The sequence below is a fragment of the Mobula hypostoma genome, chromosome 2 (genome assembly GCF_963921235.1).
Source record: "Mobula hypostoma chromosome 2, sMobHyp1.1, whole genome shotgun sequence".
Taxonomy (NCBI): Eukaryota; Metazoa; Chordata; class Chondrichthyes; order Myliobatiformes; family Myliobatidae; genus Mobula; species Mobula hypostoma.
In genome coordinates this window covers 164,373,926-164,394,507 of record NC_086098.1, presented here as the reverse complement: position 1 = coordinate 164,394,507, position 20,582 = coordinate 164,373,926, and the positions used below count along the sequence as shown (strand labels likewise).

Sequence of the window (20,582 nt, the reverse complement as noted above, 5' to 3'; positions counted from 1 at the left end):
TTATTCCTCTCCATAGATGCTGCCTGACCTGCTGAGTTCCCAAGCATTTTGTGGGACTTGCTGCGCACACACCTGCTGTTTTGCAATGGACTTCACTCTGCCCATTTTCTTCCCCCACCCTACCCCACCCCCCAGCTGTGGTCTGGGGACATGAGGAGGTACTCACCCAAGGGTGGGTACTTGGAGAAGCTCTCCACACACATGGGCTTCCCTGGAGTCATCTCCACAATGGCGGCATCACCGGACTTCAGGGTCTTGGGATTATCCTCAAGCTTCTTGCCAGAACGCCTGTCGATCTTCTCCTTCAGTTCAGCGAACTTGCAGGCGATGTGGGCGGTGTGGCAATCGATGACCGGGGAGTAGCCAGCACTGATCTGCCCCGGGTGGTTCAGGATGATAACCTGTGGATGTGGGAGGACCACCCCCCAAACACAGTCGGTCATCCACCACACATCAACCCTCTCCCTGAGAGACAGTCCCACTGATTTCCCATCAGATTCATTTGTATTCATAGTGTATCTAGCTCCTGATCTCCACGTTGGACCACTGTCCCATCACACCTTGAGCTCCTCCCTCAGAGAGCATCCCACACCCTCCCTGGGCATTTCCACTGGATTCCCGATTGCATCCATCAATGGTCACAGCTTTTCCAGCTCCTGATTTCCACGTTGGAATAGTTTCTCAACCACCCACCCAGGTGAGATTCCCATGTCAGATGGCCATTGCCCGCTGGCTTTCTGCAGGTTGAGATTCCAGCATGGATATTGACTGAGGAAGCTTCACCCTCGTGTCCCACGCCCAGTGATCGAGGCACTTCACTAGGGAGAAGTTTGGATAGGTACATGGAATGGAGAGTATGGAAGGATATGGTCTGGGTGTGAGTCAATGGGACTCGGGAGAAGTTTGGATAGGTACATGGATGGGAGGGGTATGGAGGCCTATGGTCTGGGTGTGAGTCAATGGGACTCGGGAGAAGTTTGGATAGGTACATGGAATGGAGGGGTATGGAGGACTATGGTCTGGGTGTGGATCGATGGGACTAGGGAGAAGTTTGGATAGGTACATGGATGGGAGGGGTATGGAGGACTATGGTCTGGGTGTGGGTCGATGGGATTAAGGAGAAGTTTGGATAGGTACATGGATGGGAGGGTATGGAGGGATATCGTCCGGGTGTGGGTCGATGGGACTAGGGAGAAGTTTGGATAGGTACATGGATGGGAGGGTATGGAGGGATATGGTCCGGGTGTGGGTCGATGGGACTAGGGAGAAGTTTGGATAGGTATGTGGATAGGACGGTATGGAGGGACGTGGTCCAGGTATGGGCCAGAGGGACTGGGCAGATTAACAATGCAGGACGGACTAGATGACCCAAGAGCCTGTCCCTGTTCTGTCGTGCTCTATAACTACGACCATTCCTGGTTCTCCTGCTGCCTGCATTAGCCTGACCCCTCTCTGGATCCCAGCCCAAGACCAAAACCCCTATTTCAGTCAACACATCGGTCAGTATCTGTGGGGAAAGAAATGGAGTCTACATCTCTTCAAACATTTTCAGGTCTGGTGAGAGACCCTTGATTGGGTTCAGTTTTGTTGATGTACGGTGTCAGAGTTAGTCTGCTGGAATACTCTGCCATTATCAAACTGTTGCTGTCCCTACATCTCATGCTCACATCCTCCTCATCCCACCACACCTCATCACCCCAGGAGGAATGAGACATCCACCTCCCCCCAGGGTTAACGACAATGACATCTTCACCCTCAAATTCCTCGGTGGGGAACTCTCCCAGTATGTGCATGAGACCCTGACCCCTGACCGCAGTTCCCAGGTGATGCTCCAAAACTAGTCACAAGACTCACTCCTCACACACCTCTGTCCCCGTCACCAAGCCCTCCATCTCTTCCCTTACTCCTCGCCACCCCACCCCCTCCCCTCACTCCCCTCCTCCCACACTCCACTCGCTCCCCCTCATTAAACCTTCCCCCGTTTCCTGTCCTCAGCATTTCTCTGCCTGCCCGCATACCTGGGCGGTGAAGGTACAGGCCTCCATGGGGGGGTCGTTCTTGCTGTCCCCACACACGTTGCCACGGCGGACGTCCTTGACAGAGACGTTCTTCACGTTGAAGCCGACATTGTCTCCAGGCAGGGCCTCAGACAAGGCCTCGTGGTGCATCTCCACAGACTTCACCTCCGTGGTGATGTTGACCGGGGCAAAGGTGACCACCATCCCAGGCTTCAGCACACCCGTCTCCACCCGGCCCACTGGCACCGTGCCAATCCCTGCCGGTGAGCACACACACGCCAACTGAGGGTCGCATGGCAAGGGTCAGGGTCACACAGTGGGGCAGGGGTCACAGAAGGATCTCAGACGCAAAGGTAAGGGGTCAGGTCAGAGGGGCAAGCGTAGCAGCGGCAAAGGTCATGGTTCAAGTTGCAAAAACAAGGGGTCAAGGAGTAAAGGTCATGGGATCAGGACACAGGGGGAGACTGCAGGGCAAGGGTTGTAGTCAAACCCAGACAGAGAGACTGACGGTGTGGGGTCAAACCCGGACAAGGGAGACTGTGACCGTGCGGAGTGAAACCCGGACAAGGGAGACTGTGACCGTGTGTGGTGAAAACTGGACAAGGGAGACTGTGACCGTGCGGGGTCGGTCCCGGACAAGGGAGACTGTGACCATGTGAGGTCAGTCCCGGGCAAGGGAGACTGTAACAGTGCGGGGTCAGTCCCGGGCAAGGGAGACTGTGACCGTGTGGGGTGAAACCCGGACTAGGGAGACTGTGACCGTGTGTGGTGAAACCAGGACAAGGGAGACTGTGACCGTGCGGGGTCAGTCCCGGGCAAGGGAGACTGTGACCGTGCGGGGTCAGTCCCGGGCAAAGGAGACTGTGACCGTGCGGGGTCAGTCCCAGGCAAGGGAGACTGTGACCGTGCGAGGTGACACCCGGACAAGGGAGGCTGTGACCGTGCGTGGTGACACCCGGACAAGGGAGGCTGTGACCGTGCGGGGTCAGTCCCGGGCAAGGGAGGCTGGGACCGTACGGGGTCAGTCCCGGGCAAGGGAGGCTGGGACCGTGCGGGGTCAGTCCCGGGCAAGAGAGGCTGGGACCGTGCGGGGCCAGTCCCGGGCAAGAGAGGCTGGGACCGTGCGGGGTCAGTCCCGGGCAAGAGAGCCTGGGACCGTGCGGGGTCAGTCACGAGCAAGGGAGACTGTGACCGTGTGGGGTGACACCCAGACAAGGGAGGCTGTGACCGTGCGGGGTCAGTCCCGGGCAAGGGAGACTGTGACCGTGTGTGGTGACACCCGGACAAGGGAAGCTGTGACCGTGCGGGGTGACACCCGGGCAAGGGAGGCTGTGACCGTGCGGGGTGACACCCGGGCAAGGTAGGCTGTGACCGTGGGGTGACACCCGGGCAACGGAGGCTGTGACCGTGCGTGGTGACACCCGGGCAAGGGAGGCTGTGACCGTGGGGTGACACCCGGACAAGGGAGGCTGTGAACGTGCGGGGTGACACCCGGACAAGGGAGGCTGTGACCGTGGGGTGACACCCGGACAAGGGAGGCTGTGACCGTGCGGGGTCAGTCCCGGGCAAGCGAGGATGTGACCGTGCGGGGTCAGTCCCAGGCAAGGGAGGCTGTGACCGTGCGGGGTGACAACCGGACAAGGGAGACTGTGACCGTGCGGGGTGACACCCGGACAAGGGAGACTGTGACAGTGCGGGGTGACACCCGGACAAGGGAAGCTGTGACCGTGCGGGGTCATTCCCGGGCAAGGGAGGCTGTGACCGTGCGGGGTGACACCCGGACAAGGGAGGCTGTGACCGTGCGGGGTCAGTCCCGGGCAAGGGAGGCTGTGACCGTGCGGGTTCAGTCCCGGGCAAGGGAGGCTGTGACCATGCGGGGTGACACCCGGACAAGGGAGGCTGTGACCATGCGGGGTCAGTCCCGGGCAAGGAAGGCTGTGACCGTGCGGGGTCGGTCCCGGACAAGGGAGACTGCGACCGTGCGGGGTGACACCAGGACAAGGGAGGCTGTGACCGTCTGGGGTGACACCCGGACAAGGGAAGCTGTGACTGTGCGGGGTCATTCCCGGGCAAGGGAGGCTGTGACCGTGCGGGGTGACACCCGGACAAGGGAGGCTGTGACCGTGGGGTGACACCCGGACAAGGGAGGCTGTGACCGTGCGGGGTCAGTCCCGGGCAAGGGAGGCTGTGACCGTGCGGGGTCAGTCCCGGGCAAGGGAGGCTGTGACCGTGCGGGGTGACAACCGGACAAGGGAGACTGTGACCATGCGGGGTGACACCCAGACAAGGGAAGCTGTGACAGTGCAGGGTGACACCCGGACAACGGAAGCTGTGACCGTGCGGGGTGACACACGGACAAGGGAAGCTGTGACCGTGCGAGGTCATTCCCGGGCAAGGGAGGCTGTGACCGTGCGGGGTGACACCCGGACAAGGGAGGCTGTGAACGTGCGGGGTGACACCCGGACAAGGGAGGCTGTGACCGTGCGGGGTGACACCCGGACAAGGGAGGCTGTGACCGTGCGGGGTCAGTCCCGGGCAAGGGAGGCTGTGACCGTGCGGGGTGACACCCGGACAAGGGAGACAGTGACCGTGTGGGGTCAGTCCCGGGCAAGGGAGACTGTGACGGTGTGGGGTCGGTCCCGGGCAAGGGAGACTGTGACCGTGTGGGGTGAAACCCGGACTAGGGAGACTGTGACCGTGTGTGGTGAAACCAGGACAAGGGAGACTGTGACCGTGCGGGGTCAGTCCCGGGCAAGGGAGACGGTGACCGTGCGGGGTCAGTCCCGGGCAAGGGAGACTGTGACCGTGCGGGGTCAGTCCCGGGCAAGGGAGGCTGTGACCGGGCGGGGTGACACCCGGACAAGGGAGGCTGTGACCGTGCGGGGTCAGTCCCGGTCAAAGGAGACTGTGACCGTGCGGGGTCAGTCCCGGACAAGGGAGGCTGTGACCGTGCGGGGTCAGTCCCGGACAAGGGAGGCTGTGACCGTGCGGGGTCAGTCCCGGACAAGGGAGGCTGTGACCGTGCGGGGTGACACCCGGACAAGGGAAGCTGTGACCGTGCGGGGTCAGTCCCGGGCAAGGGAGACTGGGACCGTGCGGGGTCAGTCCCGGGCAAGGGAGGCTGTGACCGTGCGGGGTGACACCTGGACAAGGGAGGCTGTGACCATGCGGGGTGACACCCTGACAAGGGAGGCTGTGACCGTGCAGGGTCAGTCCCGGGCAAGGGAGGCTGTGACCATGCGGGGTCAGTCCCGAGCAAGGGAGGCTGTGACCGTGCGGGGTCAGTCCTGGGCAAGGGAGGCTGTGACCGTGCGTGGTGACACCCGGGCAAGGGAGGCTGTGACCGTGGGGTGACACCCGGACAAGGGAGGCTGTGACCGTGGGGTGACACCCGGACAAGGGAGGCTGTGACCGTGCGGGGTCAGTCCCGGGCAAGCGAGGATGTGACCGTACGGTGTCAGTCCCGGGCAAGGGAGGCTGTGACCGTGCGGGGTGACAACCGGACAAGGGAGACTGTGACCGTGCGGGGTGACACCCGGACAAGGGAGACTGTGACAGTGCGGGGTGACACCCAGACAAGGGAAGCTGTGACCGTGCGGGGTCATTCCCGGGCAAGGGAGGCTGTGACCGTGCGGGGTGACACCCGGACAAGGGAGACTGTGACAGTGCGGGGTGACACCCGGACAAGGGAAGCTGTGACCGTGCGGGGTCATTCCCGGGCAAGGGAGGCTGTGACCGTGCGGGGTGACACCCGGACAAGGGAGGCTGTGACCGTGCGGGGTCAGTCCCGGGCAAGGGAGGCTGTGACCGTGCGGGTTCAGTCCCGGGCAAGGGAGACTGTGACCATGCGGGGTGACACCCGGACAAGGGAGGCTGCGACCGTGCGGGGTCAGTCCCGGGCAAGGAAGGCTGTGACCGTGCGGGGTCGGTCCCGGGCAAGGGAGGCTGTGACCGTGCGGGGTGACACCCGGACAAGGGAGACTGTGACCGTGCGGGGTGACACCAGGACAAGGGAGGCTGTGACCGTCTGGGGTGACACCCGGACAAGGGAAGCTGTGACTGTGCGGGGTCATTCCCGGGCAAGGGAGGCTGTGACCGTGCGGGGTGACACCCGGACAAGGGAGGCTGTGACCGTGGGGTGACACCCGGACAAAGGAGGCTGTGACCGTGTGGGGTCAGTCCCGGGCAAGGGAGGCTGTGACCGTGCGGGATCAGTCCCGGGCAAGGGAGGCTGTGACCGTGCGGGGTGACAACCGGACAAGGGAGACTGTGACCATGCGGGGTGACACCCAGACAAGGGAAGCTGTGACAGTGCAGGGTGACACCCGGACAACGGAAGCTGTGACCGTGCGGGGTGACACACGGACAAGGGAAGCTGTGACCGTGCGAGGTCATTCCCGGGCAAGGGAGGCTGTGACCGTGCGGGGTGACACCCGGACAAGGGAGGCTGTGAACGTGCGGGGTGACACCCGGACAAGGGAGGCTGTGACCGTGCGGGGTGACACCCGGACAAGGGAGGCTGTGACCGTGCGGGGTCAGTCCCGGGCAAGGGAGGCTGTGACCGTGCGGGGTGACACCCGGACAAGGGAGACAGTGACCGTGTGGGGTCAGTCCTGGGCAAGGGAGACTGTGACGGTGTGGGGTCGGTCCCGGGCAAGGGAGACTGTGACCGTGTGGGGTGAAACCAGGACAAGGGAGACTGTGACCGTGCGGGGTCAGTCCCGGGCAAGGGAGACGGTGACCGTGCGGGGTCAGTCCCGGGCAAGGGAGACGGTGACCGTGCGGGGTCAGTCCCGGGCAAGGGAGACTGTGACCGTGCGGGGTCAGTCCCGGGCAAGGGAGGCTGTGACCGTGCGGGGTGACACCCGGACAAGGGAGGCTGTGACCGTGCGGGGTCAGTCCCGGTCAAAGGAGACTGTGACCGTGCGGGGTCAGTCCCGGACAAGGGAGGCTGTGACCGTGCGGGGTCAGTCCCGGACAAGGGAGGCTGTGACCGTGCGGGGTCAGTCCCGGACAAGGGAGGCTGTGACCGTGCGGGGTCAGTCCCGGACAAGGGAGGCTGTGACCGTGCGGGGTGACACCCGGACAAGGGAAGCTGTGACCGTGCGGGGTCAGTCCCGGGCAAGGGAGACTGGGACCGTGCGGGGTCAGTCCCGGGCAAGGGAGGCTGTGACCGTGCGGGGTGACACCTGGACAAGGGAGGCTGTGACCATGCGGGGTGACACCCTGACAAGGGAGGCTGTGACCGTGCGGGGTCAGTCCCGGGCAAGGGAGGCTGTGACCATGCGGGGTGACACCCGGACTAGGGAGACTGTGACCGTGTGTGGTGAAACCAGGACAAGGGAGACTGTGACCGTGCGGGGTCAGTCCCGGGCAAGGGAGACGGTGACCGTGCGGGGTTAGTCCCGGGCAAGGGAGACGGTGACCGTGCGGGGTCAGTCCCGGGCAAGGGAGACTGTGACCGTGCGGGGTCAGTCCCGGGCAAGGGAGGCTGTGACCGTGCGGGGTGACACCCGGACAAGGGAGGCTGTGACCGTGCGGGGTCAGTCCCGGTCAAAGGAGACTGTGACCGTGCGGGGTCAGTCCCGGACAAGGGAGGCTGTGACCGTGCGGGGTCAGTCCCGGACAAGGGAGGCTGTGACCGTGCGGGGTCAGTCCCGGACAAGGGAGGCTGTGACCGTGCGGGGTGACACCCGGACAAGGGAAGCTGTGACCGTGCGGGGTCAGTCCCGGGCAAGGGAGACTGGGACCGTGCGGGGTCAGTCCCGGGCAAGGGAGGCTGTGACCGTGCGGGGTGACACCTGGACAAGGGAGGCTGTGACCATGCGGGGTGACACCCTGACAAGGGAGGCTGTGACCGTGCGGGGTCAGTCCCGGGCAAGGGAGGCTGTGACCATGCGGGGTGACACCCGCACAAGGGAGGCTGTGACCGTGCGGGGTCAGTCCCGAGCAAGGGAGGCTGTGACCGTGCGGGGTCAGTCCTGGGCAAGGGAGGCTGTGACCGTACGGGGTGACACCCGGACAAGGGAGGCTGTGACCATGCGGGGTCAGTCCCGGGCAAGGGAGGCTGTGACCGTGCGGGGTGACACCCGGACAAGGGAGACTGTGACCGTGCGGGGTGACACCCGGACAAGGGAGTCTGTGACCGTGGGGTGACACCCGGACAAGGGAGGCTGTGACTGTGCAGGGTCAGTCCCGGGCAAGGGAGACTGTGACCGTGCGGGGTGACACCCGGACAAGGGAGGCTGTTACTGTGCGGGGTCATTCCCGGGCAAGGGAGGCTGTGACCGTGCGGGGTCAGTCCCGGGCAAGGGAGGCTGTGACCGTGCGGGGTCAGTCCCGGACAAGGGAGGCTGTGACCGTGCGGGGTGACACCCGGACAAGGGAGGCTGTGACCGTGGGGTAACACCCGGACAAGGGAGGTTGTGACCGTGCGGGGTGACACCTGGACAAGGGAGGCTGTGACCGTGCGGGGTCAGTCCCGGGCAAGGGAGGCTGTGACCGTGCGGGGTGACACCCGGACAAGGGAGGCTGTGACCGTGCGGGGTCAGTCCCGGACAAAGGAGACTGTGACCGTGCGGGGTCAGTCCCGGACAAGGGAGGCTGTGACCGTGCGGGGACAGTCCCGGACAAGGGAGGCTGTGACCGTGCGGGGTGACACCTGGACAAGGGAGGCTGTGACGGTGCAGGGTCAGTCCCGGGCAAGGGAGGCTGTGACCGTGCGGGGTGACACCCGGACAAGGGAGGCTGTGACCGTGCGGGGTCAGTCCCGGACAAAGGAGACTGTGACCGTGCGGGGACAGTCCCGGACAAGGGAGTCTGTGACCGTGCGGGGTGACACCCGGACAAGGGAAGCTGTGACCGTGCGGGGTCAGTCCCGGGCAAGGGAGACTGGGACCGTGCGGGGTCAGTCCCGGGCAAGGGAGACTGGGACCGTGCGGGGTCAGTCCCGGGCAAGGGAGACTGGGACCGTGCGGGGTCAGTCCCGGGCAAGGGAGGCTGTGACCGTGCGGGGTCAGTCCCGGGCAAGGGAGGCTGTGACCGTGCGGGGTCAGTCCCGGGCAAGGGTGGCTGTGACCGTGCGGGTTCAGTCCCGGGCAAGGGAGGCTGTGACCGTGCGGGTTCAGTCCCGGGCAAGGGAGGCTGTGACCATGCGGGGTGACACCCGGACAAGGGAGGCTGTGACCATGCAGGGTCAGTCCCGGGCAAGGAAGGCTGTGACCGTGCGGGGTCGGTCCCGGGCAAGGGATGCTGTGACCGTGCGGGGTGACACCCGCACAAGGGAGACTGTGACCGTGCGGGGTGACACCAGGACAAGGGAGGCTGTGACCGTCTGGGGTGACACCCGGACAAGGGAAGCTGTGACTGTGCGGGGTCATTCCCGGGCAAGGGAGGCTGTGACCGTGCGGGGTGACACCCGGACAAGGGAGGCTGTGACCGTGGGGTGACACCCGGACAAGGGAGGCTGTGACCGTGCGGGGTCAGTCCCGGGCAAGGGAGGCTGTGACCGTGCGGGGTCAGTCCCGGGCAAGGGAGGCTGTGACCGTGCGGGGTGACAACCGGACAAGGGAGACTGTGACCGTGCGGGGTGACACCCAGACAACGGAAGATGTGACAGTGCAGGGTGACACCCGGACAACGGAAGCTGTGACCGTGCGGGGTGACACATGGACAAGGGAAGCTGTGACCGTGCGAGGTCATTCCCGGGCAAGGGAGGCTGTGACCGTGCGGGGTGACACCCGGACAAGGGAGGCTGTGACCGTGCGGGGTGACACCCGGACAAGGGAGGCTGTGACCGTGCGGGGTGACACCCGGACAAGGGAGACAGTGACGGTGTGGGGTCAGTCCCTGGCAAGGGAGACTGTGACAGTGTGGGGTCGGTCCCGGGCAAGGGAGACTGTGACCGTGTGGGGTGAAACCAGGACAAGGGAGACTGTGACCGTGCGGGGTCAGTCCCGGGCAAGGGAGACGGTGACCGTGCGGGGTCAGTCCCGGGCAAGGGAGACTGTGACCGTGCGGGGTCAGTCCCGGGCAAGGGAGGCTGTGACCGTGCGGGGTCAGTCCCGGGCAAGGGAGGCTGTGACCGGGCGGGGTCAGTCCCGGTCAAAGGAGACTGTGACCGTGCGGGGTCAGTCCCGGACAAGGGAGGCTGTGACCGTGCGGGGTCAGTCCCGGACAAGGGAGGCTGTGACCGTGCGGGGTGACACCTGGACAAGGGAGGCTGTGACCGTGCGGGGTGACACCCTGACAAGGGAGGCTGTGACCGTGCGGGGTCAGTCCCGGGCAAGGGAGGCTGTGACCTTGCGGGGTGACACCCGGACAAGGGAGGCTGTGACTGTGCAGGGTCAGTCCCGGGCAAGGGAGACTGTGACCGTGCGGGGTGACACCCGGACAAGGGAGGCTGTGACTGTGCGGGGTCATTCCCGGGCAAGGGAGGCTGTGACTGTGCGGGTTCAGTCCCGGGCAAGGGAGGCTGTGACCGTGCGGGTTCAGTCCCGGGCAAGGGAGGCTGTGACCATGCGGGGTGACACCCGGACAAGGGAGGCTGTGACCATGCGGGGTCAGTCCCGGGCAAGGAAGGCTGTGACCGTGCGGGGTCGGTCCCGGGCAAGGGAGGCTGTGACCGTGCGGGGTGACACCCGCACAAGGGAGACTGTGACCGTGCGGGGTGACACCAGGACAAGGGAGCCTGTGACCGTCTGGGGTGACACCCGGACAAGGGAAGCTGTGACTGTGCGGGGTCATTCCCGGGCAAGGGAGGCTGTGACCGTGCGGGGTGACACCCGGACAAGGGAGGCTGTGACCGTGGGGTGACACCCGGACAAGGGAGGCTGTGACCGTGCGGGGTCAGTCCCGGGCAAGGGAGGCTGTGACCGTGCGGGGTCAGTCCCGGGCAAGGGAGGCTGTGACCGTGCGGGGTGACAACCGGACAAGGGAGACTGTGACCGTGCGGGGTGACACCCAGACAAGGGAAGCTGTGACAGTGCAGGGTGACACCCGGACAACGGAAGCTGTGACCGTGCGGGGTGACACATGGACAAGGGAAGCTGTGACCGTGCGGGGTCATTCCCGGCAAGGGAGGCTGTGACCGTGCGGGGTGACACCCGGACAAGGGAGGCTGTGACCGTGCGGGGTGACACCCGGACAAGGGAGGCTGTGACCGTGCGGGGTCAGTCACGGGCAAGGGAGGCTGTGACCGTGCGGGGTGACACCCGGACAAGGGAGACAGTGACCGTGTGGGGTCAGTCCCGGGCAAGGGAGACTGTGACAGTGTGGGGTCGGTCCCGGGCAAGGGAGACTGTGACCGTGTGGGGTGAAACCAGGACAAGGGAGACTGTGACCGTGCGGGGTCAGTCCCGGGCAAGGGAGACGGTGACCGTGCGGGGTTAGTCCCGGGCAAGGGAGACGGTGACCGTGCGGGGTCAGTCCCGGGCAAGGGAGACTGTGACCGTGCGGGGTCAGTCCCGGGCAAGGGAGGCTGTGACCGTGCGGGGTGACACCCGGATAAGGGAGGCTGTGACCGGGCGGGGTCAGTCCCGGTCAAAGGAGACTGTGACCGTGCGGGGTCAGTCCCGGACAAGGGAGGCTGTGACCGTGCGGGGTCAGTCCCGGACAAGGGAGGCTGTGACCATGCGGGGTGACACCCGGACAAGGGAAGCTGTGACCGTGCGGGGTCATGCCCGGGCAAGGGAGGCTGTGACCGTGCGGGGTGACACCTGGACAAGGGAGGCTGTGACCGTGCGGGGTGACACCCTGACAAGGGAGGCTGTCACCGTGCGGGGTCAGTCCCGGGCAAGGGAGGCTGTGACCTTGCGGGGTGACACCCGGACAAGGGAGGCTGTGACTGTGCAGGGTCAGTCCCGGGCAAGGGAGACTGTGACCGTGCGGGGTGACACCCGGACAAGGGAGGCTGTGACTGTGCGGGGTCATTCCCGGGCAAGGGAGGCTGTGACCGTGCGGGGTCAGTCCCGGGCAAGGGAGGCTGTGACCGTGCGGGGTCAGTCCCGGACAAGGGAGGCTGTGACCGTGCGGGGTGACACCCGGACAAGGGAGGCTGTGACCGTGGGGTAACACCCGGACAAGGGAGGTTGTGACCGTGCGGGGTGACACCTGGACAAGGGAGGCTGTGACCGTGCGGGGTCAGTCCCGGGCAAGGCAGGCTGTGACCGTGCGGGGTCAGTCCCGGGCAAGGGAGGCTGTGACCGTGCGGGGTGACACCCGGACAAGGGAGGCTGTGACCGTGCGGGGTCAGTCCCGGACAAAGGAGACTGTGACCGTGCGGGGTCAGTCCCGGACAAGGGAGGCTGTGACCGTGCGGGGACAGTCCCGGACAAGGGAGGCTGTGACCGTGCGGGGTGACACCCGGACAAGGGAAGCTGTGACCGTGCGGGGTCAGTCCCGGGCAAGGGAGACTGGGACCGTGCGGGGTCAGTCCCGGGCAAGGGAGACTGGGACCGTGCGGGGTCAGTCCCGGGCAAGGGAGACTGGGACCGTGCGGGGTCAGTCCCGGGCAAGGGAGACTGGGACCGTGCGGGGTCAGTCCCGGGCAAGGGAGACTGTGACCGTGCGGGGTGACACCTGGACAAGGGAGGCTGTGACCATGCGGGGTGACACCCTGACAAGGGAGGCTGTGACCGTGCGGGGTCAGTCCCGGGCAAGGGAGGCTGTGACCATGCGGGGTGACACCCGCACAAGGGAGACTGTGACCGTGCGGGGTCAGTCCCGAGCAAGGGAGGCTGTGACCGTGCGGGGTCAGTCCTGGGCAAGGGAGGCTGTGACCGTGCGGGGTGACACCCGGACAAGGGAGGCTGTGACCATGCCGGGTCAGTCCCGGGCAAGGGAGGCTGTGACGGTGCGGGGTGACACCCGGACAAGGGAGGCTGTGACCGTGCGGGGTGACACCCGGACAAGGGAGGCTGTGACCGTGCGGGGTCAGTCCCGGGCAAGGGAGGCTGTGACCGTGCGGGGTCAGTCCCAGGCAAGGGAGGCTGTGACCGTGCGGGGTGACACCCGGACAAGGGAGGCTGTGACTGTGCGGGGTGACACCCGAACAAGGGAGGCTGTGACCGTGCGGGGTGACACCTGGACAAGGGAGGCTGTGACCATGCGGGGTGACACCCTAACAAGGGAGGCTGTGACCGTGCGGGGTCAGTCCCAGGCAAGGGAGGCTGTGACCGTGCGGGGTGACACCCGGACAAGGGAGGTTGAGACCGTGCGGGGTCAGTCCCGGGCAAGGGAGGCTGTGACCGTGCGGGGTCAGACCCGGGCAAGGGAGGCTGTGACCGTGCGGGGTGACACCCGGACAAGGGAGGCTGTGACCGTGCGGGGTCAGTCCCGGGCAAGGGAGGCTGTGACCGTGCGGGGTCATTCCCGGGCAAGGGAGGCTGTGACCGTGCGGGGTCAGTCCCGGACAAGGGAGGCTGTGACCGTGCGGGGTCAGTCCCGGGCAAGGGAGGCTGTGACCGTGCGGGGTCAGTCCCGGGCAAGGGAGGCTGTGACCGTGCGGGGACAGTCCCGGGCAAGGGAGGCTGTGACCGTGCGAGGTGATACCCGGGCAAGGAAGACTGTGACCGTGCGGGGTCGGTCCCGGGCAAGGGAGGCTGTAACCGTGGGGTGACACCCGGACAAGGGAGGCTGTGACGGTGCGGGGTGACACCCGGACAAGGGAGGCTGTGACCTTGCGGGGTGACACCCGGACAAGGGAGGCTGTGACCGTGCGGGGTGACACCCGGACAAGGGAGGCTGTGACCGTGCGGGGTCAGTCCCGGGCAAGGGAGGCTGTGACCGTGCGGGGTGACACCCGGACAAGGGAGGCTGTGACCGTGCGGGGTTAGTCCCGGACAAAGGAGACTGTGACCGTGCGGGGTCAGTCCAGGACAAGGGAGGCTGTGACCGTGCGGGGACAGTCCCGGACAAGGGAGGCTGTGACCGTACGGGGTCAGTCCCGGGCAAGGGAGACTGGGACCGTGCGGGGTCAGTCCGGGCAAGGGAGGCTGTGAACGTACGGGGTCAGTCCCGGGCAAGGGAGACTGGGACCGTGCGGGGTCAGTCCGGGCAAGGGAGACTGTGACAGTGTGGGGTCGGTCCCGGGCAAGGGAGACTGTGACCGTGTGGGGTGAAACCAGGACAAGGGAGACTGTGACCGTGCGGGGTCAGTCCCGGGCAAGGGAGACGGTGACCGTGCGGGGTTAGTCCCGGGCAAGGGAGACGGTGACCGTGCGGGGTCAGTCCCGGGCAAGGGAGACTGTGACCGTGCGGGGTCAGTCCCGGGCAAGGGAGTCTGTGACCGTGCGGGGTCTGTCCCGGGCAAGGGAGGCTGTGACCGGGCGGGGTCAGTCCCGGTCAAAGGAGACTGTGACCGTGCGGGGTCAGTCCCGGACAAGGGAGGCTGTGACCGTGCGGGGTCAGTCCCGGACAAGGGAGGCTGTGACCGTGCGGGGTGACACCTGGACAAGGGAGGCTGTGACCGTGCGGGGTGACACCCTGACAAGGGAGGCTGTGACCGTGCGGGGTCAGTCCCGGGCAAGGGAGGCTGTGACCTTGCGGGGTGACACCCGGACAAGGGAGGCTGTGACTGTGCAGGGTCAGTCCCGGGCAAGGGAGACTGTGACCGTGCGGGGTGACACCCGGACAAGGGAGGCTGTGACTGTGCGGGGTCATTCCCGGGCAAGGGAGGCTGTGACTGTGCGGGTTCAGTCCCGGGCAAGGGAAGCTGTGACCGTGCGGGTTCAGTCCCGGGCAAGGGAGGCTGTGACCATGCGGGGTGACACCCGGACAAGGGAGGCTGTGACCATGCGGGGTCAAGTCCCGGGCAAGGAAGGCTGTGACCGTGCGGGGTCGGTCCCGGGCAAGGGAGGCTGTGACCGTGCGGGGTGACACCCGCACAAGGGAGACTGTGACCGTGCGGGGTGACACCAGGACAAGGGAGCCTGTGACCGTCTGGGGTGACACCCGGACAAGGGAAGCTGTGACTGTGCGGGGTCATTCCCGGGCAAGGGAGGCTGTGACCGTGCGGGGTGACACCCGGACAAGGGAGGCTGTGACCGTGGGGTGACACCCGGACAAGGGAGGCTGTGACCGTGCGGGGTCAGTCCCGGGCAAGGGAGGCTGTGACCGTGCGGGGTCAGTCCCGGGCAAGGGAGGCTGTGACCGTGCGGGGTGACAACCGGACAAGGGAGACTGTGACCGTGCGGGGTGACACCCAGACAAGGGAAGCTGTGACAGTGCAGGGTGACACCCGGACAACGGAAGCTGTGACCGTGCGGGGTGACACATGGACAAGGGAAGCTGTGACCGTGCGAGGTCATTCCCGGCAAGGGAGGCTGTGACCGTGCGGGGTGACACCCGGACAAGGGAGGCTGTGACCGTGCGGGGTGACACCCGGACAAGGGAGGCTGTGACCGTGCGGGGTGACACCCGGACAAGGGAGGCTGTGACCGTGCGGGGTCAGTCACGGGCAAGGGAGGCTGTGACCGTGCGGGGGGACACCCGGACAAGGGAGACAGTGACCGTGTGGGGTCAGTCCCGGGCAAGGGAGACTGTGACAGTGTGGGGTCGGTCCCGGGCAAGGGAGACTGTGACCGTGTGGGGTGAAACCAGGACAAGGGAGACTGTGACCGTGCGGGGTCAGTCCAGGACAAGGGAGGCTGTGACCGTGCGGGGACAGTCCCGGACAAGGGAGGCTGTGACCGTACGGGGTCAGTCCCGGGCAAGGGAGACTGGGACCGTGCGGGGTCAGTCCGGGCAAGGGAGGCTGTGAACGTACGGGGTCAGTCCCGGGCAAGGGAGACTGGGACCGTGCGGGGTCAGTCCGGGCAAGGGAGACTGTGACAGTGTGGGGTCGGTCCCGGGCAAGGGAGACTGTGACCGTGTGGGGTGAAACCAGGACAAGGGAGACTGTGACCGTGCGGGGTCAGTCCCGGGCAAGGGAGACGGTGACCGTGCGGGGTTAGTCCCGGGCAAGGGAGACGGTGACCGTGCGGGGTCAGTCCCGGGCAAGGGAGACTGTGACCGTGCGGGGTCAGTCCCGGGCAAGGGAGTCTGTGACCGTGCGGGGTCAGTCCCGGGCAAGGGATGCTGTGACCGGGCGGGGTCAGTCCCGGTCAAAGGAGACTGTGACCGTGCGGGGTCAGTCCCGGACAAGGGAGGCTGTGACCGTGCGGGGTCAGTCCCGGACAAGGGAGGCTGTGACCGTGCGGGGTGACACCTGGACAAGGGAGGCTGTGACCGTGCGGGGTGACACCCTGACAAGGGAGGCTGTGACCGTGCGGGGTCAGTCCCGGGCAAGGGAGGCTGTGACCTTGCGGGGTGACACCCGGACAAGGGAGGCTGTGACTGTGCAGGGTCAGTCCCGGGCAAGGGAGACTGTGACCGTGCGGGGTGACACCCGGACAAGGGAGGCTGTGACTGTGCGGGGTCATTCCCGGGCAAGGGAGGCTGTGACTGTGCGGGTTCAGTCCCGGGCAAGGGAGGCTGTGACCATGCGGGGTGACACCCGGACAAGGGAGGCTGTGACCATGCGGGGTCAGTCCCGGGCAAGGAAGGCTGTGACCGTGCGGGGTCGGTCCCGGGCAAGGGAGGCTGTGACCGTGCGGGGTGACACCCGCACAAGGGAGACTGTGACCGTGCGGGGTGACACCAGGACAAGGGAGCCTGTGACCGTCTGGGGTGACACCCGGACAAGGGAAGCTGTGACTGTGCGGGGTCATTCCCGGGCAAGGGAGGCTGTGACCGTGCGGGGTGACACCCGGACAAGGGAGGCTGTGACCGTGGGGTGACACCCGGACAAGGGAGGCTGTGACCGTGCGGGGTCAGTCCCGGGCAAGGGAGGCTGTGACCGTGCGGGGTCAGTCCCGGGCAAGGGAGGCTGTGACCGTGCGGGGTGACAACCGGACAAGGGAGACTGTGACCGTGCGGGGTGACACCCAGACAAGGGAAGCTGTGACAGTGCAGGGTGACACCCGGACAACGGAAGCTGTGACCGTGCGGGGTGACACATGGACAAGGGAAGCTGTGACCGTGCGAGGTCATTCCCGGCAAGGGAGGCTGTGACCGTGCGGGGTGACACCCGGACAAGGGAGGCTGTGACCGTGCGGGGTGACACCCGGACAAGGGAGGCTGTGACCGTGCGGGGTGACACCCGGACAAGGGAGGCTGTGACCGTGCGGGGTCAGTCACGGGCAAGGGAGGCTGTGAACGTGCGGGGTGACACCCGGACAAGGGAGACAGTGACCGTGTGGGGTCAGTCCCGGGCAAGGGAGACTGTGACAGTGTGGGGTCGGTCCCGGGCAAGGGAGACTGTGACCGTGTGGGGTGAAACCAGGACAAGGGAGACTGTGACCGTGCGGGGTCAGTCCCGGGCAAGGGAGACGGTGACCGTGCGGGGTTAGTCCCGGGCAAGGGAGACGGTGACCGTGCGGGGTCAGTCCCGGGCAAGGGAGACTGTGACCGTGCGGGGTCAGTCCCGGGCAAGGGAGGCTGTGACCGTGCGGGGTGACACCCGGATAAGGGAGGTTGTGACCGGGCGGGGTCAGTCCCGGTCAAAGGAGACTGTGACCGTGCGGGGTCAGTCCCGGACAAGGGAGGCTGTGACCGTGCGGGGTCAGTCCCGGACAAGGGAGGCTGTGACCATGCGGGGTGACACCCGGACAAGGGAAGCTGTGACCGTGCGGGGTCATGCCCGGGCAAGGGAGGCTGTGACCGTGCGGAGTGACACCTGGACAAGGGAGGCTGTGACCGTGCGGGGTGACACCCTGACAAGGGAGGCTGTCACCGTGCGGGGTCAGTCCCGGGCAAGGGAGGCTGTGACCTTGCGGGGTGACACCCGGACAAGGGAGGCTGTGACTGTGCAGGGTCAGTCCCGGGCAAGGGAGACTGTGACCGTGCGGGGTGACACCCGGACAAGGGAGGCTGTGACTGTGCGGGGTCATTCCCGGGCAAGGGAGGCTGTGACCGTGCGGGGTCAGTCCCGGGCAAGGGAGGCTGTGACCGTGCGGGGTCAGTCCCGGACAAGGGAGGCTGTGACCGTGCGGGGTGACACCCGGACAAGGGAGGCTGTGACCGTGGGGTAACACCCGGACAAGGGAGGTTGTGACCGTGTGGGGTGACACCTGGACAAGGGAGGCTGTGACCGTGCGGGGTCAGTCCCGGGCAAGGCAGGCTGTGACCGTGCGGGGTCAGTCCCGGGCAAGGGAGGCTGTGACCGTGCGGGGTGACACCCGGACAAGGGAGGCTGTGACCGTGCGGGGTCAGTCCCGGACAAAGGAGACTGTGACCGTGCGGGGTCAGTCCCGGACAAGGGAGGCTGTGACCGTGCGGGGACAGTCCCGGACAAGGGAGGCTGTGACCGTGCGGGGTGACACCCGGACAAGGGAAGCTGTGACCGTGCGGGGTCAGTCCCGGGCAAGGGAGACTGGGACCGTGCGGGGTCAGTCCCGGGCAAGGGAGCCTGGGACCGTGCGGGGTCAGTCCCGGGCAAGGGAGACTGGGACCGTGCGGGGTCAGTCCCGGGCAAGGGAGACTGTGACCGTGCGGGGTGACACCTGGACAAGGGAGGCTGTGACCATGCGGGGTGACACCCTGACAAGGGAGGCTGTGACCGTGCGGGGTCAGTCCCGGGCAAGGGAGGCTGTGACCATGCGGGGTGACACCCGCACAAGGGAGACTGTGACCGTGCCGGGTCAGTCCCGAGCAAGGGAGGCTGTGACCGTGCGGGGTCAGTCCTGGGCAAGGGAGGCTGTGACCGTGCGGGGTGACACCCGGACAAGGGAGGCTGTGACCATGCCGGGTCAGTCCCGGGCAAGGGAGGCTGTGACGGTGCGGGGTGACACCCGGACAAGGGAGGCTATGACCGTGCGGGGTGACACCCGGACAAGGGAGGCTGTGACCGTGCGGGGTCAGTCCCGGGCAAGGGAGGCTGTGACCGTGCGGGGTCAGTCCCAGGCAAGGGAGGCTGTGACCGTGCGGGGTGACACCCGGACAAGGGAGGCTGTGACTGTGCGGGGTGACACCCGAACAAGGGAGGCTGTGACCGTGCGGGGTGACACCTGGACAAGGGAGGCTGTGACCATGCGGGGTGACACCCTAACAAGGGAGGCTGTGACCGTGCGGGGTCAGTCCCAGGCAAGGGAGGCTGTGACCGTGCGGGGTGACACCCGGACAAGGGAGGTTGTGACCGTGCGGGGTCAGTCCCGGGCAAGGGAGGCTGTGACCGTGCGGGGTCAGTCCCGGGCAAGGGAGGCTGTGACCGTGCGGGGTGACACCCGGACAAGGGAGGCTGTGACCGTGCGGGGTCAGTCCCGGGCAAGGGAGGCTGTGACCGTGCGGGGTCAGTCCCGGGCAAGGGAGGCTGTGACCGTGCGGGGTCAGTCCCGGACAAGGGAGGCTGTGACCGTGCGGGGTCAGTCCCGGGCAAGGGAGGCTGTGACCGTGCGGGGTCAGTCCCGGGCAAGGGAGGCTGTGACCGTGCGGGGACAGTCCCGGGCAAGGGAGGCTGTGACCATGCGAGGTGATACCCGGGCAAGGAAGACTGTGACCGTGCGGGGTCGGTCCCGGGCAAGGGAGGCTGTGACCGTGGGGTGACACCCGGACAAGGGAGGCTGTGACGGTGCGGGGTGACACCCGGACAAGGGAGGCTGTGACCTTGCGGGGTGACACCCGGACAAGGGAGGCTGTGACCGTGCGGGGTGACACCTGGACAAGGGAGGCTGTGACCGTGCGGGGTCAGTCCCGGGCAAGGGAGGCTGTGACCGTGCGGGGTGACACCCGGACAAGGGAGGCTGTGACCGTGCGGGGTTAGTCCCGGACAAAGGAGACTGTGACCGTGCGGGGTCAGTCCCGGACAAGGGAGGCTGTGACCGTGCGGGGACAGTCCCGGACAAGGGAGGCTGTGACCGTACGGGGTCAGTCCCGGGCAAGGGAGACTGGGACCGTGCGGGGTCAGTCCGGGCAAGGGAGGCTGTGACCGTGCGGGGTCAGTCCCGGGCAAGGGAGGCTGTGACCGTGCGGGGTCAGTCCCGGGCAAGGGAGGCTGTGACCGTGCGGGGTGACACCTGGACAAGGGAGGCTGTGACCATGCGGAGTGACACCCTGACAAGGGAGGCTGTGACCGTGCGGGGTCAGTCCCGGTCAAGGGAGGCTGTGACCATGCGGGGTGACACCCGCACAAGGGAGACTGTGACCGTGCGGGGTCAGTCCCGAGCAAGGGAGGCTGTGACCGTGCGGGGTCAGTCCTGGGCAAGGGAGGCTGTGACCGTGCGGGGTGACACCCGGACAAGGGAGGCTGTGACCATGCGGGGTCAGTCCCGGGCAAGGGAGGCTGTGACGGTGCGGGGTGACACCCGGACAAGGGAGGCTGTGACCGTGCGGGGTGACACCCGGACAAGGGAGGCTGTTACCGTGCGGGGTCAGTCCCGGGCAAGGGAGGCTGTGACCGTGCGGGGTCATTCCCAGGCAAGGGAGGCTGTGACCGTGCGGGGTGACACCCGGGCAAGGGAGACTGGGACCGTGCAGGGTGACACCCGGACAAGGGAGGCTGTGACCGTGCGGTGTCAGTCCCGGGCAAGG

At 66.3% G+C, this 20,582-nt stretch overlaps 1 protein-coding gene across 1 annotated transcript in view; it reads right to left on the bottom strand.

Annotated features, from left to right (window-relative positions):
• Positions 1-20,582, bottom strand: part of LOC134342637 (elongation factor 1-alpha 2) — an 82,698-nt gene that overhangs the window by 930 nt on the left and 61,186 nt on the right. The window contains exons 6-7 of the mRNA XM_063040995.1: positions 2,019-2,275; positions 167-401 (exon numbers count right to left, since the gene is read on the bottom strand). Of these exons, the coding sequence (XP_062897065.1) occupies positions 167-401; positions 2,019-2,275 (492 nt within the window). The remainder of the gene's footprint in view (positions 1-166; positions 402-2,018; positions 2,276-20,582) is intronic.